This window comes from Anomaloglossus baeobatrachus, chromosome 4 (assembly GCF_048569485.1).
Source record: "Anomaloglossus baeobatrachus isolate aAnoBae1 chromosome 4, aAnoBae1.hap1, whole genome shotgun sequence".
Lineage (NCBI taxonomy): Eukaryota > Metazoa > Chordata > Amphibia > Anura > Aromobatidae > Anomaloglossus > Anomaloglossus baeobatrachus.
In genome coordinates this window covers 331,330,908-331,352,787 of record NC_134356.1, presented here as the reverse complement: position 1 = coordinate 331,352,787, position 21,880 = coordinate 331,330,908, and the positions used below count along the sequence as shown (strand labels likewise).

General features: G+C 46.7%; 1 protein-coding gene across 1 annotated transcript in view; it reads right to left on the bottom strand.

The window, feature by feature from the left end:
* CFTR (CF transmembrane conductance regulator) overlaps nucleotides 1–21,880 on the bottom strand; it is a 227,079-nt gene that overhangs the window by 70,786 nt on the left and 134,413 nt on the right. The window contains exons 15-17 of the mRNA XM_075345036.1: nucleotides 12,127–12,255; nucleotides 11,316–11,353; nucleotides 2,536–2,789 (exon numbers count right to left, since the gene is read on the bottom strand). Coding sequence (XP_075201151.1) covers nucleotides 2,536–2,789; nucleotides 11,316–11,353; nucleotides 12,127–12,255 — 421 coding nt within the window. The remainder of the gene's footprint in view (nucleotides 1–2,535; nucleotides 2,790–11,315; nucleotides 11,354–12,126; nucleotides 12,256–21,880) is intronic.

Below are 21,880 nucleotides of genomic sequence, written 5' to 3'. Positions count from 1 at the left end.
TAGTGCGTTTTCACATGGGAAATGCACTAAAAACGCATGTAAAACGCACACAAAGTTTTGTCTCGGCCAAATACCAGAAAGTCAAAGTAGATTTAATTAAAACATGACATACCAAGAAGAGGCAAAAACCGCACCATCAAAAAAACAATATAAAAAAACACCAGTAGCCTAATTTACTTTAAGGCCATGTGCCCACGGGAGCTTTTTGCTGCGGAGTTTGCCGCGGAAAACATGCAGATTTTTCTGGATTTTCCAGATAAATCCGCAGGTTTTAGCATGTACAGGCACTCCCCATGTTACCCTATGGGACATGGGGAGTGTCTGTGTCCACGCTGCGGAAAGTGCGGCTGCGGAATCTCCTGCGGAGATCCCTCAGCCGCACCTAACTGCATGTCAATTATTCATGCGGATTTACTTGCGGAGATCCCGGCCCTCCGCTATGAAGATAGAGGCCGGGACATCCGCAGGTAAATCGCGTGAAAGTCCGCATGTTTGTTTGTTGGGAAACATGCGGCCGTACCTGCGAATATATCCGCAGGTACGAGCGCCCGTGGGCATATGGCCTAAAGGTAGAGAAATGTTGATGAAATTCTTCCACATCAAAAGCTCACCAAAAGATGATTGTGGGAACATAGCATAAAGGTCCATTCACTATGCATAATTATCATGAACGAACATTCCTAGGAACAACAACTCGTTTCATTATAATTGTGCAGTGTAAACAAACTGTTGATCACTCGAAAGAGCAAAATGCTTGTTCAATGAGTGAATTGATATTTTGGTTTGCACAGAAGATCATTCTTTTCGGCAGCGCATCATCTTAGGCTATGTGCGCACGTTGCGTACAGTCACTGCAGAAATTTCTGCAGCGATCTGAAGAGCACACGTGCGCTTCAAATCGCTGCAGAAAATGTCTGTAGTGAAAAAAAAAAAAAGCCGATTCCATGCGCTCTGCCTGCAGCTCCTGCCATAGACAGAGCAGGAGCTGCCGGCAAAGCGCATGGAAAAAGTGACATGTCACTTCTTAGAACGCGCGCTCCGGGCAGCAGCCGAGGCGCTGCGCTCTAAGACACCACGTGCGCATGGCCCCTGCACAATCTCCATAGATTGTGCAGGGGACGCAGGACGCATGCAGTTACGCTGCGCTGCAGAGCGCAGCGTAACTGCATGAATTACGCACACGTGCGCACATAGCCTTAAGGCTACTTTACACACTGCGATATCGGTACCGATATCGCTAGTGTGAGTACCCGCCCCCATCTGTTGCGCGACACGGGCATATCGCTGCCCGTGCCGCACAACATCGCCCAGAGCCGTCACACATACTTACCTGTCCAAGGCGACGTCGCTGTGACCGGCGAACCGCCTCCTTTCTAAGGGGGCGGTCCGTGCGGCGTCACAGCGACGTCACTGAAACGTCACTGAACCGCCGCCCAATAGCAGCGGAGGGGCGGAGATGAGCGGGACGTAACATCCCGCCCGCCTCCTTCCTTCCGCATAGCGGCCGGGAGGCAAGTAAGGGGAGCTTCCTCGTTCCTGCGGCGTCACACACAGCGATGTGTGCTGCCGCAGGAACGAGGAACAACTTCGTTACTGCTGCAGTAATGATTTTTAAGAATGGACCCCCATGTCGCCGATAAGCGATTTTGCATCGTTGCAAAAACGTGCAAAATCGCTAATCGGTGTCACACTAAACGGCATCGCTAATGCGGCCGGATGTGCGTCACAAATTCCGTGACCCCAACGACTCTGCATTAGCGATGTCGCAGCGTGTAAAGCCCGCTTTAGGCAAACAGAACAATGGTAGCCTATGGGTACTATACCATCTATTATTAAAGATTACTCAGTGTGCATCTGAAGCAAAGTCTGCCCATGTATACTGGTTTTTGAACAACCACTGATCGCTAAATATATAACATATATAACATATAACACCAAAAAGTTGGCTAATGTATACAGACTAATGATGAGCAAGCAATACTATGCTCGGTTCTTGTAACGAGCGCTCAGACGGGCATGACTCTTCCAGATAAATGCTCGAGATCCCCATGGAGTGCCATTATACTTGGTACACGAGTCCGAATTGAGCCCGTCCAAGCGTCTGACTGCTCGTTAGAGTACTGAGCACCCAAGCATGGTAGTACTCGCACATTGCTAAAATGGACCTTATAATTTATAACTTGAACCCTAACCCAACCAGAAGAGATTCTGGCACAATACTTTGAGAAACGTTACTATGTAAATTCTATATCCTTATTTCATAGCAGATACTATCCCAGATGCAAAATTTACCCAGCATATGCAATAAATAGATTAAAGAAAGCAAACAATGTGCAGAATGTAGAAAATATTAAATACCTGAAGGTTTACAAGGCTTTCCAATAACAAATAAAGGGTAAAGCACAGTTTCCAAAGGCCATAGAACAGATTGTATCCCAAGAGAGGAAAAGAAAAAAAGAACCATAGAGTCATAAGCAATGCTGAACATGTACAGTCTGATTCACATGCCCGCACTTCAGCAGCTTATAAACATACCAGTTCTCATTGTATTGAAAGTAGACATTGGGGTATGAAGAATGGCATTTAACATTTTCTGGTGTAACACCTTGGAGACAGATATGAGACCATGTACTAGTGGCAAACCCCGGAATATTCCCATTGCCAGTAGGGAGTCAGCCACACCAACATAAATATAAAAAACGTAGTAAGAGCTTGTTGTGGTCACAATTACTGGGGCCTTGGAGGTTTCATTTGCTGCTGTTGTTGTTTTATTAGTTTCAGAACTGCGTCTAAATGAGAAAAAAAGATAAATAGTTCAGAAAACCTGCAGAAAAGTGCAATCATCATCTTCTTCTTTATCAAGTAACCTGTCGGCAGATCTGACTGTGAGGAGCTGGCTGCGAACGAAAGACTATTAGACGAATGGACATAGGGCGCAGTCCATAGATCTAAGGGCGTCAGACGTTTTTCTGCACGGAACGCTGGTTACGTCGATCTCATTGTTGTGGTTTATTAGCGATTTCCTTGCTTGTCAGTTTAAGGTCACTTGTCTGCACACAATTGGAAAGAGGAAGGTGTTGCGTCATCTTATTTGACCTCCGTGGACGCTAATGTTATCAGGCCTACAATAGGATTCATTGACCTTCATCTGGTGGGGGATTTCTCCAATACACAACTTTTCAGACATGGCTTATGGAACCTTCTGCATACTTGAGCTTCATGTAACAATTGTTTAAGGGGGTGGGATGTAATCATCTCTCTTAAACCAGTGGGCTTATCCCATGAGAGGTAAAAGAGCGAGCCATGCGCTTAGTGAGTTTGTGCTGTGACTTAGAGGGACGAAGATCTGTTACTGTGGCCAGCTCCTGGTGCCTATGAATGAACTATACAGATTGGAGCTGGATACACGTGTTACAATTGTGATATCCGTCGTCTAGATTTGAGAAACTATCCTAAGGAGTATTGTTGACCTGTCGTCTAGATTTGAGAGACTATTCTTAGGGCTATTGTTGATATCCATCATCTGGAGGAGTATAAGGATAATTGTAAATACAAATTTTTGCATCGTTAACTTGCGTAGGTGATTAATACAACCCACGACCTCAGATATTCACACTGACCATGCCAAACAGCTGGCAGAGATAGATATAAAATTGGATATACATTTGCTTGCAAGTGGAGTATTAGTGATAGCATGACTTTTGAAAGAAAGTTTTTGTCCAGCGCATGCTGGTCCTGTAAGTGCACTGAGTATAGTCCATAGCTCTGAAGTTCTTTCCAGTTTCTGTACTGAGCCTCATGCCCCTTTGCGATTTGTTGATGGTTATAATAACCATGCAGGAGCTTGATCTGGCCATTATCAAAGGCAGAGGGGGAGTGGTGAGTGGGAGCACAAGGCAAAAAAAAAAAAAAGAGTGCACTTCACAGCTAGGGTCTGCTTCTATTTAACTTGGAGGAGTAGCAGGCTAACATATTTCGAAAGCTTTGCTGTCACTTGCAACAAGTATATATACTGATACCTGTTTTAAATTTTTCTATTCTTTTTACCTTTAATGTTTGCAGGTATCCAGAGTGACTGTGCTATTGCTCAGAGATGTTAAAGAAGTGGTTCACCCATATTTATTATTGGCCACAAAGATACAGTTATGTCCAGAAATATTTGGACAGTGACACAATTTTCGCGAGTTGGGCTCTGCATGCCACCACATTGGATTTGAAATGAAATCTCTACAACAGAATTCAAGTGCAGATTGTAACGTTTAATTTGAAGGTTTGAACAAAAATATCTGATAGAAATTGTAGGAATTGTACACATTTCTTTACAAACACTCCACATTTTAGGAGGTCAAAAGTAATTGGACAAATAAACCAAACCCAAACAAAATATTTTTATTTTCAATATTTTGTTGCGAATCCTTTGGAGGCAATCACTGCCTTAAGTCTGGAACCCATGGACATCACCAAACGCTGGGTTTCCTCCTTCTTAATGCTTTGCCAGGCCTTTACAGCCGCAGCCTTCAGGTCTTACTTGTTTGTGGGTCTTTCCGTCTTAAGTCTGGATTTGAGCAAGTGAAATGCATGCTCAATTGGGTTAAGATCTGGTGATTGACTTGGCCATTGCAGAATGTTCCACTTTTTTGCACTCATGAACTCCTGGGTAGCTTTGGCTGTATGCTTGGGGTCATTGTCCATCTGTACTATGAAGCGCCGTCCGATCAACTTTGCGGCATTTGGCTGAATCTGGGCTGAAAGTATATCACGGTACACTTCAGAATTCATCCGGCTACTCTTGTCTGCTGTTATGTCATCAATAAACACAAGTGACCCAGTGCCATTGAAAGCCATGCATGCCCATGCCATCACGTTGCCTCCACCATGTTTTACAGAGGATGTGGTGTGCCTTGGATCATGTGCCAATCCCTTTCTTCTCCAAACTTTTTTCTTCCCATCATTCTGGTACAGGTTGATCTTTGTCTCATCTGTCCATAGAATACTTTTCCAGAACTGAGCTGGCTTCATGAGGTGTTTTTCAGCAAATTTAACTCTGGCCTGTCTATTTTTGGAATTGATGAATGGTTTGCATCTAGATGTGAACCCTTTGTATTTACTTTCATGGAGTCTTCTCTTTACTGTTGACTTAGAGACAGATACACCTACTTCACTGAGAGTGTTCTGGACTTCAGTTGATGTTGTGAACGGGTTCTTCTTCACCAAAGAAAGTATGCGGCGATCATCCACCACTGTTGTCATCCGTGGACGCCCAGGCCTTTTTGAGTTCCCAAGCTCACCAGTCAATTCCTTTTTTCTCAGAATGTACCCGACTGTTGATTTTGCTACTCCAAGCATGTCTGCTATCTCTCTGATGGATTTTTTCTTTTTTTTCAGCCTCAGGATGTTCTGCTTCACCTCAATTGAGAGTTCCTTAGACCGCATGTTGTCTGGTCACAGCAACAACTTCCAAATGCAAAACCACACACCAGTAATCAACCCCAGACCTTTTAACTACTTCATTGATTACAGGTTAACGAGGGAGACGCCTTCAGAGTTAATTGCAGCCCTTAGAGTCCCTTGTCCAATTACTTTTGGTCCCTTGAAAAAGAGGAGGCTATGCATTACAGAGCTATGATTCCTAAACCCTTTCTCCGATTTGGATGTGAAAACTCTCATATTGCAGCTGGGAGTGTGCACTTTCAGCCCATATTATATATATATAATTGTATTTCTGAACATGTTTTTGTAAACAGCTAAAATAACAAAACTTGTGTCACTGTCCAAATATTTCTGGACCTAACTGTATTATGTTGAGAAACAAGGTTTCTCTCAAATACCTTGTGTTGCCAATAGTGCCTGTGAGCGGTGCTATTGCGGACTGCTCATCCCCATCGTCAGACCCCCGGGCTATGTGAACTCTGATGTCACGTCAACTTCCTGCTCACGTGACATCGCCGCGGCTCCGTTAGTGACTGGGCTTTGGGCGGAGTTTCACCACTTGTCACAGTCCATCATCCCCCCTGCTTGCGCGCTATGCAAGCGAAGGAGGAGCGAAAAGGGAGGTGCTGCACTATGATGATCAGGGAAACTCTGCCCAGAGCCCAGTGACTCACGGAGACTGAGGTGATGTCAGGTGAGTAGGAAATTGACGTGACATCACCAGATCACCGAGATCATGGAGCCCGGGGGTCTGGCAATGGGGATGAACAGTCTGCAATAGCACCGCTCACAGCCACTATTGGCAACACAAGGTATTTGAGAGAAGCCTTGTTTCTCAATATAATACTGATGTGGCCAATAATGGATATGGGTTAGCCACTTCTTTAAATACAAATCCACAGATTTACTTCACAGAATAACCTATTCATTTGTTTGAGAGATTGTTATGAACATGCTCTAACATGTACAGAAGTCATCTGTCCAGGGAGGAAGAGGTGGACTGTGACAATCTCCTATATAATAGTGTGATTTTAATTTTAATACTTTCCATTGAGATATGGCTTGTGATGATAATGAGATGATAAAAGTTATCTCCACATAATAGGATTTTGATATTCTTGTGAGTGAAATCATGTGGAAATTACATGGTTTGATTGACATATTAGGCCATTTTTTCTCATGATAGATTCTCTTTAGCGAAGAAGTATGTACGGTAATGCAAACTACGACAACAATTTGTGGATCATGAGGCACATAACAAAGTGGCCTGATTTATTAAGACTGACATTGTGCCACCACCAGAAATGCTGTGAATTATTTCTTATTTCTGTAAAAATGTATGGTGTAAATTTTTATAAAGTTGATGGATGGGCTCAGCCACACTTCACCCCAAACATGCAGGATTGGCGTAAAACTATGAAAAGTTTCCAAATTTTTGTACAACTTAGAGTGCAATATTTAAGATTTTTAAGCCAGAAAATTGGTAAAAACAAAATCATGAATAATGGCCATAAATCCCATTAAAGAAATGTCCAAATTATGTTTTATGATTGTCAATGTTATGGATTTGACCCAATCCACTGTTTCAGCAATAATATGACATCCCTGCTGTCACTAGTGCTTGATAAAATATGCAGTAAAAACTTCCTTTATACCTTTCTGCTATACTGTAGACAATCACAGTTTTTGTAAAGCAAAAGATGCATAGTCAGAAAGGCAGTTTTTAAGACAAATATCAATAAGTAAAATGTGACATTCTGTAGCTTGTTTAAAGCCCGCTACACACGCTTCAATATATCTCACAATCCGTCGTTGGGGTCAAGTTGTAAGTGACGCACATCCGGCATCGTTTGTGAGGTATCTGCGTGTGACAGCTACATGCGATCAGGATTGAACGCAAAACCGTTGATCGCAAACACATCGTATCATTCTCTAGAATTGAGCGTTTTGTTGCACGAACCTAGTGAATTGTAACGTGTGACATCCCTCATACGATTTTGTTGTCTGATGCTATGTGCGCAGGTGTGCGCTCTGCACCACAGCTTAAAAAAGGTCCGCTTCAGAGTGCAGCTAAAAAGCTGCGTTCTGAAGCGCCTCACAATGTCTGTCATGCACTAATCTCTGTCAGTCCGTCACTATCTCTGTCCCTCACTCTCAGTCCATGTCAGTCTATCCCCCTCTCTCATATACTCACCGATCCCCGATCCCTGGCGCTGCACGGCATTCACACTGCTCCGGCGGCTTTTACTGTTTTGAAAAAGCCGGCCGCCCATTAAACAATTTCGTATTCCCTGCTTTCCCCGCCCACCGGCGCCTATGATTGGTTACAGTGAGACACGCCCCCACTCTGAGTGACAGGTGTCACACTGCACCCAATCACAGCAGCCGGTGGGCGTGTCTATACTGTGTAGTGAAATAAATAATTAAATAATTAAAAAAAACGGCGTGCGGTTCCCCCCATTTTTAAAACCAGCCAGATAAAGCCATACGGCTGAAGGCTGGTATTCTCAGGATGGGGAGCTCCACGTTATGGGGAGCCCCCCACCCTAACAATATCAGCCAACAGCCGCCCAGAATTGCCGCATACATTAGATGCGACAGTTCTGGGACTGTACCCGGCTCTTCCCGATTTACCCTGGTGCGTTGGCAAATCGGGGTAATAAGGAGTTATTGGGAGCCCATAGCTGCCAATAAGTCCTAGATTAATCATGTCAGGCGTCTATGAGACACCCTCCATGATTAATCTGTAAGTTACAGTAAATAAACACACACACCAGAAAAAAATCCTTTATTAGAAATAAAAACACACACATATACCCTGGTTCACCACTTTAATCTGCCCCAAAAAGCCCTCCTTGTCCGGCGTAATCCAGGATGATCCAGCGTCGCTTCAACCGCAGCTGCATGGAGGTGACCGGAGCCGCAGCAGACACAGCCGCTCCGATCACCTCCACACAGCAAATGAAGACAGCCGCGCGATCAGCTGAGCTGTCACTGAGGTTACCCGCGGCCACCGGTGGATGCAGCGGTGGCCGCGGGTAACCTCAGTGACAGCAGCTGATCGCGCGGCTGTGTTCATTTGCTGCATGGAGGTGACCAGAGCGGCTGTGTCTGCTGCGGCTCCGGTCACCTCCATGCAGCAGCGCTGGATGCGACGCTGGAGGACTGTGGAGTACGCCGGACAAGGAGGGCTTTTTGGGGCTGATTAAAGTGGTGAACCAGGGTATATGTGTGTGTTTTTATTTCTAATAAAGGATTTTTTTCTGGTGTGTGTGTTTATTTACTGTAACTTACAGATTAATCATGGAGGGTGTCTCATAGATGCCTGACATGATTAATCTAGGACTTATTGGCAGCTATGGGCTCCCAATAACTCCTTATTACCCCGATTTGCCAACGCACCAGGGTAAATCGGGAAGAGCCGGGTACAGTCCCAGAACTGTCGCATCTAATGTATGCGGCAATTCTGGGCGGCTGTTGGCTGATATTGTTAGGGTGGGGGGCTCCCCATAACGTGGAGCTCCCCATCCTGAGAATACCAGCCTTCAGCCGTATGGCTTTATCTGGCTGGTTTTAAAAATGGGGGGAACCGCACGCCGTTTTTTTTAATTATTTAATTATTTATTTCACTACACAGTATAGACACGCCCACCGGCTGCTGTGATTGGGTGCAGTGTGACACCTGTCACTCAGAGTGGGGGCGTGTCTCACTGTAACCAATCATAGGCGCTGGTGGGCGGGGAAAGCAGGGAATACGAAATTGTTTAATGGGCGGCCGGCTTTTTCAAAACAGTAAAAGCCGCCGGAGCAGTGTGAATGCCGTGCAACGCGGCGCCGGGGATCGGTGAGTATATGAGAGAGGGCTGCTAACTTCAGTTACTCAGGGGATTAGTGGTCACCGGTGAGTCTTCACTGGTGACCGCTAATCAGGACGCGACACAGACAGAGCCGCAGCATCACAATGAAGTCGGGTGAAGTTCACCCGAGTTCATTCTGACAGTGCGGCTCTGTCTGTGTCTGCTGTCATCTGCCATTCAGCTCTGCTACATGGCTGTCTGTGTCTGCTGTTAGCGGCCATGTAGCAGAGCTGAATGGCAGATGACATAGTAAAAACGCATCCCACATTACACACGCTTGGCAAGTCAATAAATAAAAAAAAAAAAAGGTGCTCAATGCATACGTCACAGAACACATGATCTAAAGGATCGCACACAAAATTGATCAATTTAACATAGACTATTAACGCTCGTGTGACAGCAAATGAACGACCAACGTGAAATCTGATAGATCCCGTATGCAACCTGGGCGTGTCACATCGCAAATGCGATTGTACAACTAATTGCAACGTGTAAAGTAGGCTTTAGAGATAATAATTGCCCTTTAGGAATCCAAAGCATCTGTGCACAACTTATCCTTTCCGTAAATGAGAGCAATAATTTGCTTGTGTGCCGTAACAATAAGGCAGTGTTTACTCGTACAACTCAATTTTACATACACTATTTGCATATAATTAGGGAATCTGTCAATTAAAAAACATTATGAACCTGCAGGTTGCTATTAACCTACAGCGTTTTGAAGCTGCCCGGTGTCAACACCAAAAGCCCAGCTGCTGGGAGGAAATCAACTTTATTCCTTTCAGCAGCCTCAGGCTGTCAGTCATTAGGGTGGTGTCGGTATGGCTTCAGTCACCAGTCTGGGCATAGTGAGCAGCGGCTGTTACCGTACCCCTGGCACTCACTGACAGCTGGCTTTAATTCTCAGAATGGCTAAAATAAGGTAGACTAAAACTGAGCAAGAAAAATAGGCTAAAATGTCAAGACTGGGCCAAGAAATAACTGAAGACCAGATATTTTGAAGGTTTTATGGACTGATGAGATTAGAGTGACTCTTGACGGACCAGATGAATAGGCGCGAGTCTGGATCAGTAACAGACACAAACCTCCACTACAACTCAGACTCCAGAAAGGTGGAGTGGGGTACAGCTATGGGCTGGTAACATGTTGCACCTCAACTCCTAAACCTACTTCCAGTTTTTAGAAGACACTTTCTTCAAGCAGTTCTACTGGAACAATTCTGCATCTTTCAAGAAGACCATGAATTTTATGCAGGACAATGCTCCATTGCATGAGTCAAAGTGGCCCACTGCTTGGCTAGCCAGTAAAGGCTTTAAAGATGAGAGAATAATGACAAGACCCCATTTCTCACCTGAAATAAATCCTATTGAGTACATCTGAGTCTTTCTTAATTGGGAGATTTGCAGTGAAGGAAAATCATACACCTCTCTAATCAGTGTCTGGGAGGCTGTAGATAGTGCAGCCCAAAAAGTTAATCGTAAGATTAAGAAACTGACAGAGTTCATGGATGGAAGACTCATGACTGCTATTTAAAAAAAAAAATGGTGGCTATATTGGCCACTAATATATTTTTTTAGAAACGTCAGAAATGCAGTTTTGTACATTTTGTGTTGTTTGGTTCATATTGTCATTTTAACAGATGAAAATAATCATTTAAGATGGGAACATTTCCAATTTTAATATAGCTGCAAAATACTTTGTCACACATAGTAATTGGCCAATATTTATGCATACATAGATATTGTCCTTTAGAAAGACAAATCCTCACTTTTACTTTCCTAAATTTCAGGTTTTTTAAACTTTTGGATTGACTAACTACACTATAGTAGTTCAATAATAAAATTAATCAAAAATACAAATTGCCTAATAGTTGTGTATACAGTGTATAACCACAAGAGAGACACTGGTGAAGACAAAATAAAGTTGACATTAATAAGTGCCTGCAGTCTACTGGAGCTACCAGACGTGGTGTTGGAAGTGTCTCTTGGGTCTAGCTAAAAAATCTGAGGATAAATGGTAGATTTTACTTACTGACTGATAAGCAACAGTCCAGTCAAGGAAGCAGCAACCTGTAACCAAGACATTAATCTTATTATTATTATTACTACTATTATTTGCTTTTATATCAGTTTAAACACGTAAAAGGGATTAATGATGTTATATCTAGTAGTAAAAACTAGTATAAGCCCTGGGGTTTGATTGTGCTATAAACATATAGGACTTACATAAATAATGTGAAACATCATTCCCTTGTTTATAGAAAACTTACTATGTAAATTTGCAAGATTCTACATTTTCATAATGAGAAGTGCAAATCTTATAATCTAGCCACAATCAAACTCTAATGGGGTTGTCCGGGGACAGTATTAATGATCTATGTGCAGGATAGGTCATCAATAGCAGATCTGTGGGGGTAAACACTGAAGGTTACTGCTAAGTGCAGTGTACGCAAACTGTAGCTCCGGTTGCGGTTACTGCGGCAGCTCTGTTCAAAGTCTTTAAATCCGACTGCTGAAGAAACTAAAAACAATTGACCGTGTGGGCATTGAACGTTGGACCATGTGCTACTGATGAGCAATCCTGTAGATATCTCAGCAAATACTTTAATCCAGTCAACACTTTTAAACAAGCAATTAAGTCATTATTACAGTAACAATCTAGTGCAGGAATCAGGTTGGCACATACTAACAATACTCCTTGTTACCCGTGTAATATTTTACCATGCATGGGCAAAATGATTATCTGCAATATGTTTTGGCTTATTTTTTCTAATTAGATATAGAATTTTCTCAAAATTATATAAATCCAGCCATTCATTTTAGCATATGTTAGTTTTACATACCTCTGCCAAGAAAATCACCAGAACAAGAATAAGAATGAAGATTAGGCTCTTGTGAGCAGTGACGTATCTGAAATAAGTGTTCCAGGTGGTAGTTGGTGAAGCGCTGTCTGTGTCATCAAGGAAGCATTCCTGTTTTGTATGGATTAAATGGTACAGTTAGGTGATGGTATGACAACTCTCACTACAAGAACTCTGTATATTTATAACTAAGGTTTTGTTCACAGCAGTTTTGGAGCTTATATGGCAAACATATAGCTAGATCAATGTAACTGTTGCCTATAGAGTTGCATACATAGACCAAAAATTAAGAAAAACAGACAAACATATAGCATGAGTTAAATATTTTTTCTTTTCTAAAGCTGCATTGAAAGCTCTTCTTTCTATTAATACTATATACTAATGTAGAGCACTACTTACCCCCTACATTTCCTGGGTCCAATGACTGCTCTCCGCTGCTGCCCTGGTCTCTGTTTTGCTGCAATGCTGACGTCATGTCAACATCGCCGCAGCCAATAATTGTACTAAGAAGTACTCTGAAGACACCACCTCGTTTCCAGGTCTTGTCCTCCATAGAAACATCATCTTTATCCTTTATTCCACTAACAGGTTACTTGGTATGGTAAATGGCCTGAGCGCCTTGGCCATCTATCTAATTCCCGCCTTGAAATTTGACCTTGCCTATAGGTTACTACCAAAGCCAGTGCCCTTACTAATACAGCTTACAGAGCCTGCAATATACCTTAACATTGAAATTGTGTTGTCAATGTTCTCCAGCCCCTTGTCATCCAAGAACAAAGGCTGACTGTTATGTCTTCCAAAAAATCAACTGGATAAAGTTCTTCTGGTGTAGTATGTTCCTCAGCCCACAGGGTGCTGTGGGTTAGGGAACTGTAACGCAGAATAGAAACCTTGACGGATTGGAAATGCAGCTCTGTACAACATTAAGTGTAATGGTGGTGGAGGAGGTGATCAGAGCAGAACACTATTTATAGTGATATTGTCAAAGGCTACATCATTCTGCTGTTATTGATATGAGTGATTGGGCATTAACTCCATTATGGCCTACACTTCTCTGCCAGTAATACACTTGCTCAATGCAAAGGCTACGAAATGTAACCTGCATTTGGTCCTACTACTGCCAGGTCATATCAAGCCATCAGTGCCATTGATGGTGCTAGCAGCTAACACATCCTTGTCTGTGGTGTTACGTTTTTTTTCTATCGCCCTACCACATGCGTTGATCATGCCACGTTTGGGTTTAGCTTAACTTTTGAACATAAGGATAATATTTAATTCAGAAAATATGACATGAACCAGAAATTCTAGGCATTAGCAGATTTCACATGATGGAAAAACAAGGATAATTTAACAACTTTCCCATTATATCAGTGGGGCATGTATGTGTCTCCAAGTTGACACTTTAAAGAGAATTACATTGTTTTGATTTACTGTAATAATTTATTGAATCAGTTTTAGGATAGTTTACTGAGCATTCCCTGGCCAAAAGGGAGGAAGGAACACTGATTAAAAATGCTGCAACATACCACAGTATTTAGGTGATGTACCATTGCCAAAATAGAATGTGGAAATAGGGAGGCAAAAATCAAAATGTGTTTGTTGTTTAAACAATATTTATGGGGGGCTAAAGTTTGGTTTAAAATTCTCCCACGCTTAACAAAAAAAATGCTTAGCCTTAAAAAAGAGGTCACTACAAAAATACATGCACAGAAGCTAAATAATTTGCAGCAACAGCAAGCAGTTTTGAAGAGTTGTCTACAATTGCTAAACGCTACTGGACAAACAGTTGAAAAACCTTAACCTTTTGTGTTTTTTAATTGTGTATATATATATATATATACAGTCATATGAAAAAGTTTTGGCACCCCTATTAATGTTAACCTTTTTCCTTTAGAACAATTTGGGTGTTTGCAACAGCTATTTCAGTTTCATATATTTAATAACTGATGGACTGAGTAATATGAATGTGCAATCCGCATTTAAACAAAATTTGACCAGTGAAAAAATATGGGCACCCTTATCAATTTCTTGATTTGAACACTCCTAACTACTTTTTACTGACTTACTAAAGCACTAAATTGGTTTTGTAACCTCATTGAGCTTTGAACTTCATAGGCAGGTGTATCCAATCATGAGAAAAGGTATTTAAGGTGGCCACTTGCAAGTTGTTCTCCTATTTGAATCTCCTATGAAGAGTGGCATCATGGGCTCCTCAAAACAACTCTCAAATGATCTGAAAACAAAGATTATTCAACATAGTTGTTCAGGGGAAGGATACAAAAAGTTTTCTCAGAGATTTAAACTGTCAGTTTCCACTGTGAGGAACATAGTTAGGAAATGGAAGAACACAGGTACAGTTCTTGTTAAGCCCAGAAGTGGCAGGCCAAGAAAAATATCAGAAAGGCAGAGAAGAAGAATGGTGAGAACAGTCAAGGACAATCCACAGACCACCTCCAAAGACCTGCAGCATCATCTTGCTGCAGATGGTGTCAATGTGCTTCGGTCAACAATACAGCGCACGTTGCACAAGGAGAAGCTGTATGGGAGAGTGATGCGAAAGAAGCCGTTTCTGCAAGCACGCCACAAACAGAGTTGCCTGAGGTATGCAAAAGCACATTTGGACAAGCCAGTTACATTTTGGAAGAAGGTCCTGTGGACTGATGAAACAAAGATTGAGTTGTTTGGTCATACAAAAAGGCGTTATGCATGGAGGCAAAAAACATCATGCTTTGGGGCTGTGTGGCCAATACCGGCACCGAGAATCTTGTTAAAGTTGAGGGTCACATGGATTCACCTCAATATCAGCAGATTCTTGACAATAATGTGCAAGAATCAGTGATGAAGTTGAAGTTACGCAGGGGATGGATATTTCAGCAAGACAACGATCCAAAACACTGCTCCAAATCTACTGAGGCATTCATGCAGAGGAACAATTACAATGTTCTGGAATGGACATCCCAGTCCCCAGACCTGAATATCATTGAAAATCTGTGGGATGATTTGAAGCGTGCTGTCCATGCTCGGCGACCATCAAACTTAACTGAACTGGAATTGTTTTGTAAACAGGAATGGTCAAATATACCTTCATCCAGGATCCAGGAACTTATTAAAAGCTACAGGAAGCGACTAGAGGCTGTTATTTTTGTAAAAGGAGGATCTACAAAATATTAATGTCACTTTTATGTTGAGGTGCCCATACTTTTGCACCGGTCAAATTTTGTTTAAATGCGGATTGCACATTTTCTGTTAATACAATAAACCTCATTTCAATCCAGAAATATTACTGAGTCCATCAGTTATCAGATATATGAAACTGAAATAGCTGTTGCAAAAACTCAAATTGTTATAAAGAAAAAAGAATAACATTAATAGGGGTGCCCAAACTTTTTCATATGACTGTATATATATATATATATATATATATATATATATAGATATATATATATATATATATATATATAAATATATATATATATATATATATTGTGAGGTAGCGTGGTCGGCTGCGCAGCAGAAGACACGGGATCCAGGCATCAAGGTTCATAACAGCCGGTTTAATAGTCACAAGAGTCCATTACAATACATATGTGCCTCTCCGGCAGAAACTCAGGAAGTTGTATTCACTCCCTCCCACCAGGCACACCCCGCCCTTGGTCCTGTTTCCTTTTAACCCTTCGTTCAGTCTGTAGGGAAACAGCATGAACCCTGGAGTGGAGTTGCTTTCTATCATGAAGTGAGCACAACCGGGGTGAGACATAACGGCCGTCATAGATAACCCCGGTCACCTTCTCACATACCCCCCCCCTCAGTTCAAGCGTGCGGGGTTGAACTCCCGCCATCAAACATGGGCCGCGGGACAAGGCATCGGCATTGCCCAGCAACCTACCGGCCCGGTGTTCAACCGTAAACCGGAAGTTCTGCAGAGAAAGGAACCACCGGGTAACCCGGGCATTCCGTTCCTTGGCGGACCTCATCCAGACCAGTGGAGAGTGATCCGTCACCAAGCGAAACTGCCGTCCCAGCAGGTAATAGCGTAGGGACTCCAAGGCCCACTTAATCGCCAGGCACTCCTTCTCCACTACGCTATAATTCCGCTCGGGAGGGGTGAGCTTCCTACTCAAGAAGGTGACGGGGTGTTCCTCCCCCTGAACCACCTGAGACAGCACTGCCCCCAGGCCGACCTCAGAGGCGTCAGTCTGTACAATAAACTCCTTCCGGAAATCAGGGTTGACAAGAACGGGCTGTCCGCACAGGACCCCCTTCAAGGCCCGGAAGGAGTCCTCGGCCTGCGGAGTCCAGCGCACCATGACGGACTTCTTGCCTTTGAGAAGGTCCGTCAAGGGGGCTGATAGTCCCGCAAAATCTTTGACAAACCTCCTGTAGTACCCCACGATACCCAGGAAGGCCCTAACCTGCTTCGTGGTCAGGGGTCTAGGCCACTTCTGGATCGCCTCAACCTTGTTAATTTGGGGCTTAATCACTCCTTGGCCTATCACGTAGCCCAAGTAGCGGGCTTCCGTGAGTCCCAACGCACATTTCTTGGGATTGGCTGTCAATCCGGCTGTTCGAAGCGCGTCCACCACCGCTTGTACCTGTTCCAAGTGGGTCTGCCACTCGGAGCTGTAAATAATGATGTCGTCAAGGTACGCTGATGCATACGCCTGGTGGGGTTCCAGCACCAAGTCCATCAACCTCTGGAACGTGGCTGGAGCGCCGTGTAACCCAAAAGGCAAGACAACATAGTGGAAGAGACCCTCCGGCGTAACAAAAGCGGTTTTCTCCTTGGCGGACTCAGTCAGTGGCACCTGCCAGTACCCCTTGGTCAGGTCGAGCGTGGTAAAATATCGCGCCTGTCCCAGCCTATCAATCAGCTCATCCACCCGGGGCATGGGGTAGAGATCGAACTTGGATATTTCGTTCAATCTCCTAAAGTCATTGCAGAACCTTAAGGAGCCATCAGGTTTTGGTATTAGGACAATGGGACTAGCCCATTCACTCCGGGATTTCTATAATGGGTAACGGTACCAACGGACTGCGAAAGTGGGCCAGGGGTGCGGTAAGCTGACACTCCGGGCAGGTTTCACAGAATCGTTTTACCTCCCCAAAGACCCCGGGCCAATAGAACCTTTGCAATATTCGCTCCTGCGTTTTCTTGACCCCTAGGTGGCCACTCATCAGGTGTTTGTGAGCTAAGTCGAGGACCCGCCGTCGATACGGCTGGGGCACCACCAACTGCTCTACCCCCACGCCCCGTATTTCATCTACCCGGTAGAGTAAATCCTGTTTAAGAGCGAAATGGGGGTACCTTACCTGGGCACCGGGTAGCTGTGCCACCCCATCAACTACTGTCACCCGACTCCGGGCATGTATTAATGTAGGATCCTGGAGTTGGGCTGTCCCAAACGTATCCGGGGATGCCTCCAAGTCCGGGATGGGTTCGACCGTCTCAGCCTCTCCTGCCAATACCTCTAGGGGCGACCTATCGGGTTCCCGTTCTGACCCTATCATGGGAACCCCTACGGCAGGCGTCCCGGATTCAGGATTGTAGGGCTCAGGTCCCGGACTGACCAATCTCTGAGGGGACTTAGGAGGTCCCTTCCATAATGACCAAAAATACGGCAGATCCCTTCCTAGGATCACGTCATAGGGAAGAGTGTCAATAAGTCCCACCTCATGTTGCACCTGACCGCAAGGTGCTGTGAGGGTGACAGTCCCTGTGGGATAGTCTCGGCGGTCCCCATGTATGCACACCACCCCCACGGTACGTCCTGTGGCCTTTACTTTAGCCCTTAGGGTTGATCGCACAAGTGTCACTAAGCTCCCGGAATCCAACAAGCCTGTAACCGGACACCCATTCACCTGTATTTGGCACAAGTGGGGCTCAGTCTCTGGGGAGCCCAGGTCAGCGGTACACACCACCTGGGCATACATTGAACCCCGCCGGGTGACACCACAGTCCATGGGCTCCGTGGTAAGTGGACACTGGGCTTCCATATGTCCCACCCGCTGGCACCGCCAACATCTAATAGGGAAGGACACTCCCTTGCCGATTTGTCGTTTAGGGTACTGGATCCTCCGGACCTCAGGGACGGCGGCCGCGGCTTCCGATGGGACAGTAGCGGACTCCTGCACCGGTGTCGGCGGTGGGTCCTTGGCCCTAGGCTTGGAGGGGCCGGACCGACGGGCGGTACGCAAAGTCTCAGTGTCCCGTATCAAGTCCTGCGTAGCCACATGCCGCTCTACCAGGGACACTAATTGGTCCAGGGTACTCGGGTCGCCCTGTCCTACCCACCGTTGAATGGTGATGGGTAAAGTGCGCACAAAGCGATCCACCACTACCCTTTCCACCATCTGCGCCGGGCTCAGAGTGTCAGGCTGCAACCACTTTTTTACGAGATGCAATAAATCATAGGCCTGGGAGCGTACGGGTTTGGCTTCCTCATAGAACCACTGATTTACTCGCTGAGCCCGTACATAGGTATTCACCCCCAACCGAGCCAGTATTTCGGCTTTCAGGGTCACATAGTCAATGGCGTCCTCGGTACAGAGGTCCAGGTACGCCTTCTGGGGCTCCCCCGTCAGATAGGGCGACAATACCTCAGCCCACTGGGGGGTCGGCAGCTTTTCCCGCTCAGCCACCCGCTCAAACACCGCCAGGAACGCTTCCACATCATCCCCCGGGGTCATCTTTTGCAACGCTTGTCTCACCGCTTTCCGGACGCTGCTGTCATCACCGAATCCCGGGTTTGTTGCTGCCGGTCCAGCACGGATCGCCTTGGCCAGGAGAACCATCTGTTCCTGGTGCCTTTGGTCCTGCGCTTTCAAGGACTGGAGCAGGTGTGCATTGATCTGTTGCTGCTGCTTCAGTATCTCCTCCATGGCGTCGCCGGGTTTGGGCTGTAATATAGCTGCTTGAATCCAGGACATGTGCCACCGGGTAACCAGCAATGGAAGCTACACCTCACCGGGCTGGCATGCCCGCCGATTCTCCACCATATGTGAGGTAGCGTGGTCGGCTGCGCAGCAGAAGACACGGGATCCAGGCATCAAGGTTCATAACAGCCGGTTTAATAGTCACAAGAGTCCATTACAATACATATGTGCCTCTCCGGCAGAAACTCAGGAAGTTGTATTCACTCCCTCCCACCAGGCACACCCCGCCCTTGGTCCTGTTTCCTTTTAACCCTTCGTTCAGTCTGTAGGGAAACAGCATGAACCCTGGAGTGGAGTTGCTTTCTATCATGAAGTGAGCACAACCGGGGTGAGACATAACGGCCGTCATAGATAACCCCGGTCACCTTCTCACAATATAGATATATAGATATATAGATATATATATATATCTATATATATAATTGCCTTATTCTGTCTGTCTGTCTGTCTGTCTGTTATGCTCCAAAATTGTGTCCTTACGGTGACACAAAGCTGATTGGCCGCTGGGCTCGCCATGGCCCCGTCCCCCCACACGGATTGGCCGTTCGCCCAGGCTGCGCCCCCACACGGATTGGCCAGCCGCTCGCCCAGGCTCCGCCCCCCCCACAGATTGGCCTCTCGCCCCCGGCACCCTGCAGGCATTGGCAATTCGGCCACGCCACGCCCCGCCCCCCTCACGCAATGCACGCTAGCTCTGGCCCCGCCCCCCTCCCCCCGCGCATTCCCCGAACTGACACGGCTGTCACGGAGCCACGACTCCCAGGTGAGTACTGTTCCCCCCCCCTACTCCCCCCCAGGAGCCCACATCAGCGTACGCCGCCGACCCAGCCGACACTTACCCTCGCATTGCTGGCTTTGCCGCCGTATGCTGGTGTGGGCTCCCGTGCGAGCGGGGGACGGGATACGTTGGTAACCATGCTAGCATGCTTACAAGCGCATCAAGGTCCTGCAGCGGCGGAAGATCCACACGCACGCACACATACACATCAGATCACACTCACTCTCACACACATAACAGCACACACACACACATACACACACATCAGATCACACTCACTCTCACACACACTTCACACACACCTCACATCGCATCCACATACTCACAGCATCCGGCGATATCGCTTGCTTCTCGGCCTCGATACTGTGCTGTTGTGACCTTCCAGGACCTGACGGAGGATCACATGGCCAGAAGCATGTGGTATCTCCGGATGTTGTGAGTATGAGCGCGTATGTGCGATTTCGTCAGTGTCTGTGTGTGTGAGTGTATGCGATCGGGTGTGTGTGAGTGTATGCGATCGGGTGTGTGTGAGTGTATGCGATCGGGTGTGTGTGAGTGTATGCGATCGGGTGTGTGTGAGTGTATGCGATCGGGTGTGTGTGAGTGTATGCGATCGGGTGTTTGAGTGTCGGCAGAGGAGCACGGCGTGCTGGAGGAGGCTGGGAGCAGAGAGGCTGATCTTGGGGAAGGCTGGGAGGGGGAGACTGGGAGGGGAAGGCTGATGCTGAAGGAGGCTGGGAGGAGAGAGGCTGATCCTGGGGAAGGCTGGGAAGGGGAGGCTGATGCTGAGGGAGGCTGGAAGGAGAGAGGCTGATGCTGGGGGAGGCTGGAAGGAGGGAGGCTGAGGCTGGAAGGAGAGAGGCTGATGCTGGGGAAGGCTGATGCTGAGGGAGGCTGGGAGGGGAAAGCTGATGCTGGGGAAGGCTGGGAGGACGGAGGCTGGGAGGAGAGAGGCTGAGGCTGGAAGGAGAGAGGCTGATGCTGGGGAAGGCTGATGCTGAGGGAGGCTGGGAGGGGAAAGCTGATGCTGGGGAAGGCTGGGAGGACGGAGGCTGGGAGGAGAGAGGCTGTTCCTGGGGAAGGCTGGAAGAGGGAGGCTGATGCTGGGGGAGGCTGGAAGGAGAGAGGCTGATGCTGGGGGAGGCTGGAAGGAGAGAGGCTGATGTTGGGGGAGGCTGATGCTGGGGGAGGCTGGGAGGACGGAGGCTGGGAGGAGAGAGGCTGATCCTGGGGAAGGCTGGAAGAGGGAGGCTGATGCTGGGGGAGGCTGGAAGGAGAGAGGCTGATGCTGGGGGAGGCTGGAAGGAGAGAGGCTAATGCTGGGGGAGGCTGATGCTGGGGGAGGCTGGGAGGACGGAGGCTGGGAGGAGAGAGGCTGATCCTGGGGAAGGCTGGGAGAGGGAGGCTGATGCTGGGGGAGGCTGGAAGGAGAGAGGCTGATGCTGGGGGAGGCTGGAAGGAGAGAGGCTGATGCTGGGGGAGGCTGTTGCTGGGGGAGGCTGGGAAGAGAGAGAGGCTGGGAGGAGAGAGGCTGATGCTGGGGAAGGCTGGGAGGAGAGAGGCTGATGCTGGGGACAGAGAGGAGAGGCTGATGCTGGGAGGAGAGAGGCTGATGCTGGGATGAGAGAGGCTGATCCTTGGGAAGGCTGGGAGGGGGAGGCTGAGAGAAGAGAGGCTGATGCTGAGGGAGGCTGAGGCTGGGGTAGGCTGGGAGGAGAGAGGCTGATGCTAGGGACAGAAAAGGCTGATGCTGGGAGGAGAGAGGCTGATGCTGTGTGCAGAGAGGCTGATGCTGCGGGCAGAGAGGCTGATGCTGCGGGCAGAGAGGCTGATGCTGGTGCAGCATGGGGGATGGAGCACGATGGGGGGTGCGCAGCATGGGGGATGGAGCACGATGGGGAGTGCGCAGCATGGGGGATGGAGCACGTTTGGGAGTGCGCAGCATGGCGGATGGACCACGTTTGGGAGTGCGCAGCATGGAGGATGGAGCACGTTTGGGAGTGTGCAGCATGGCGGATGGACCAC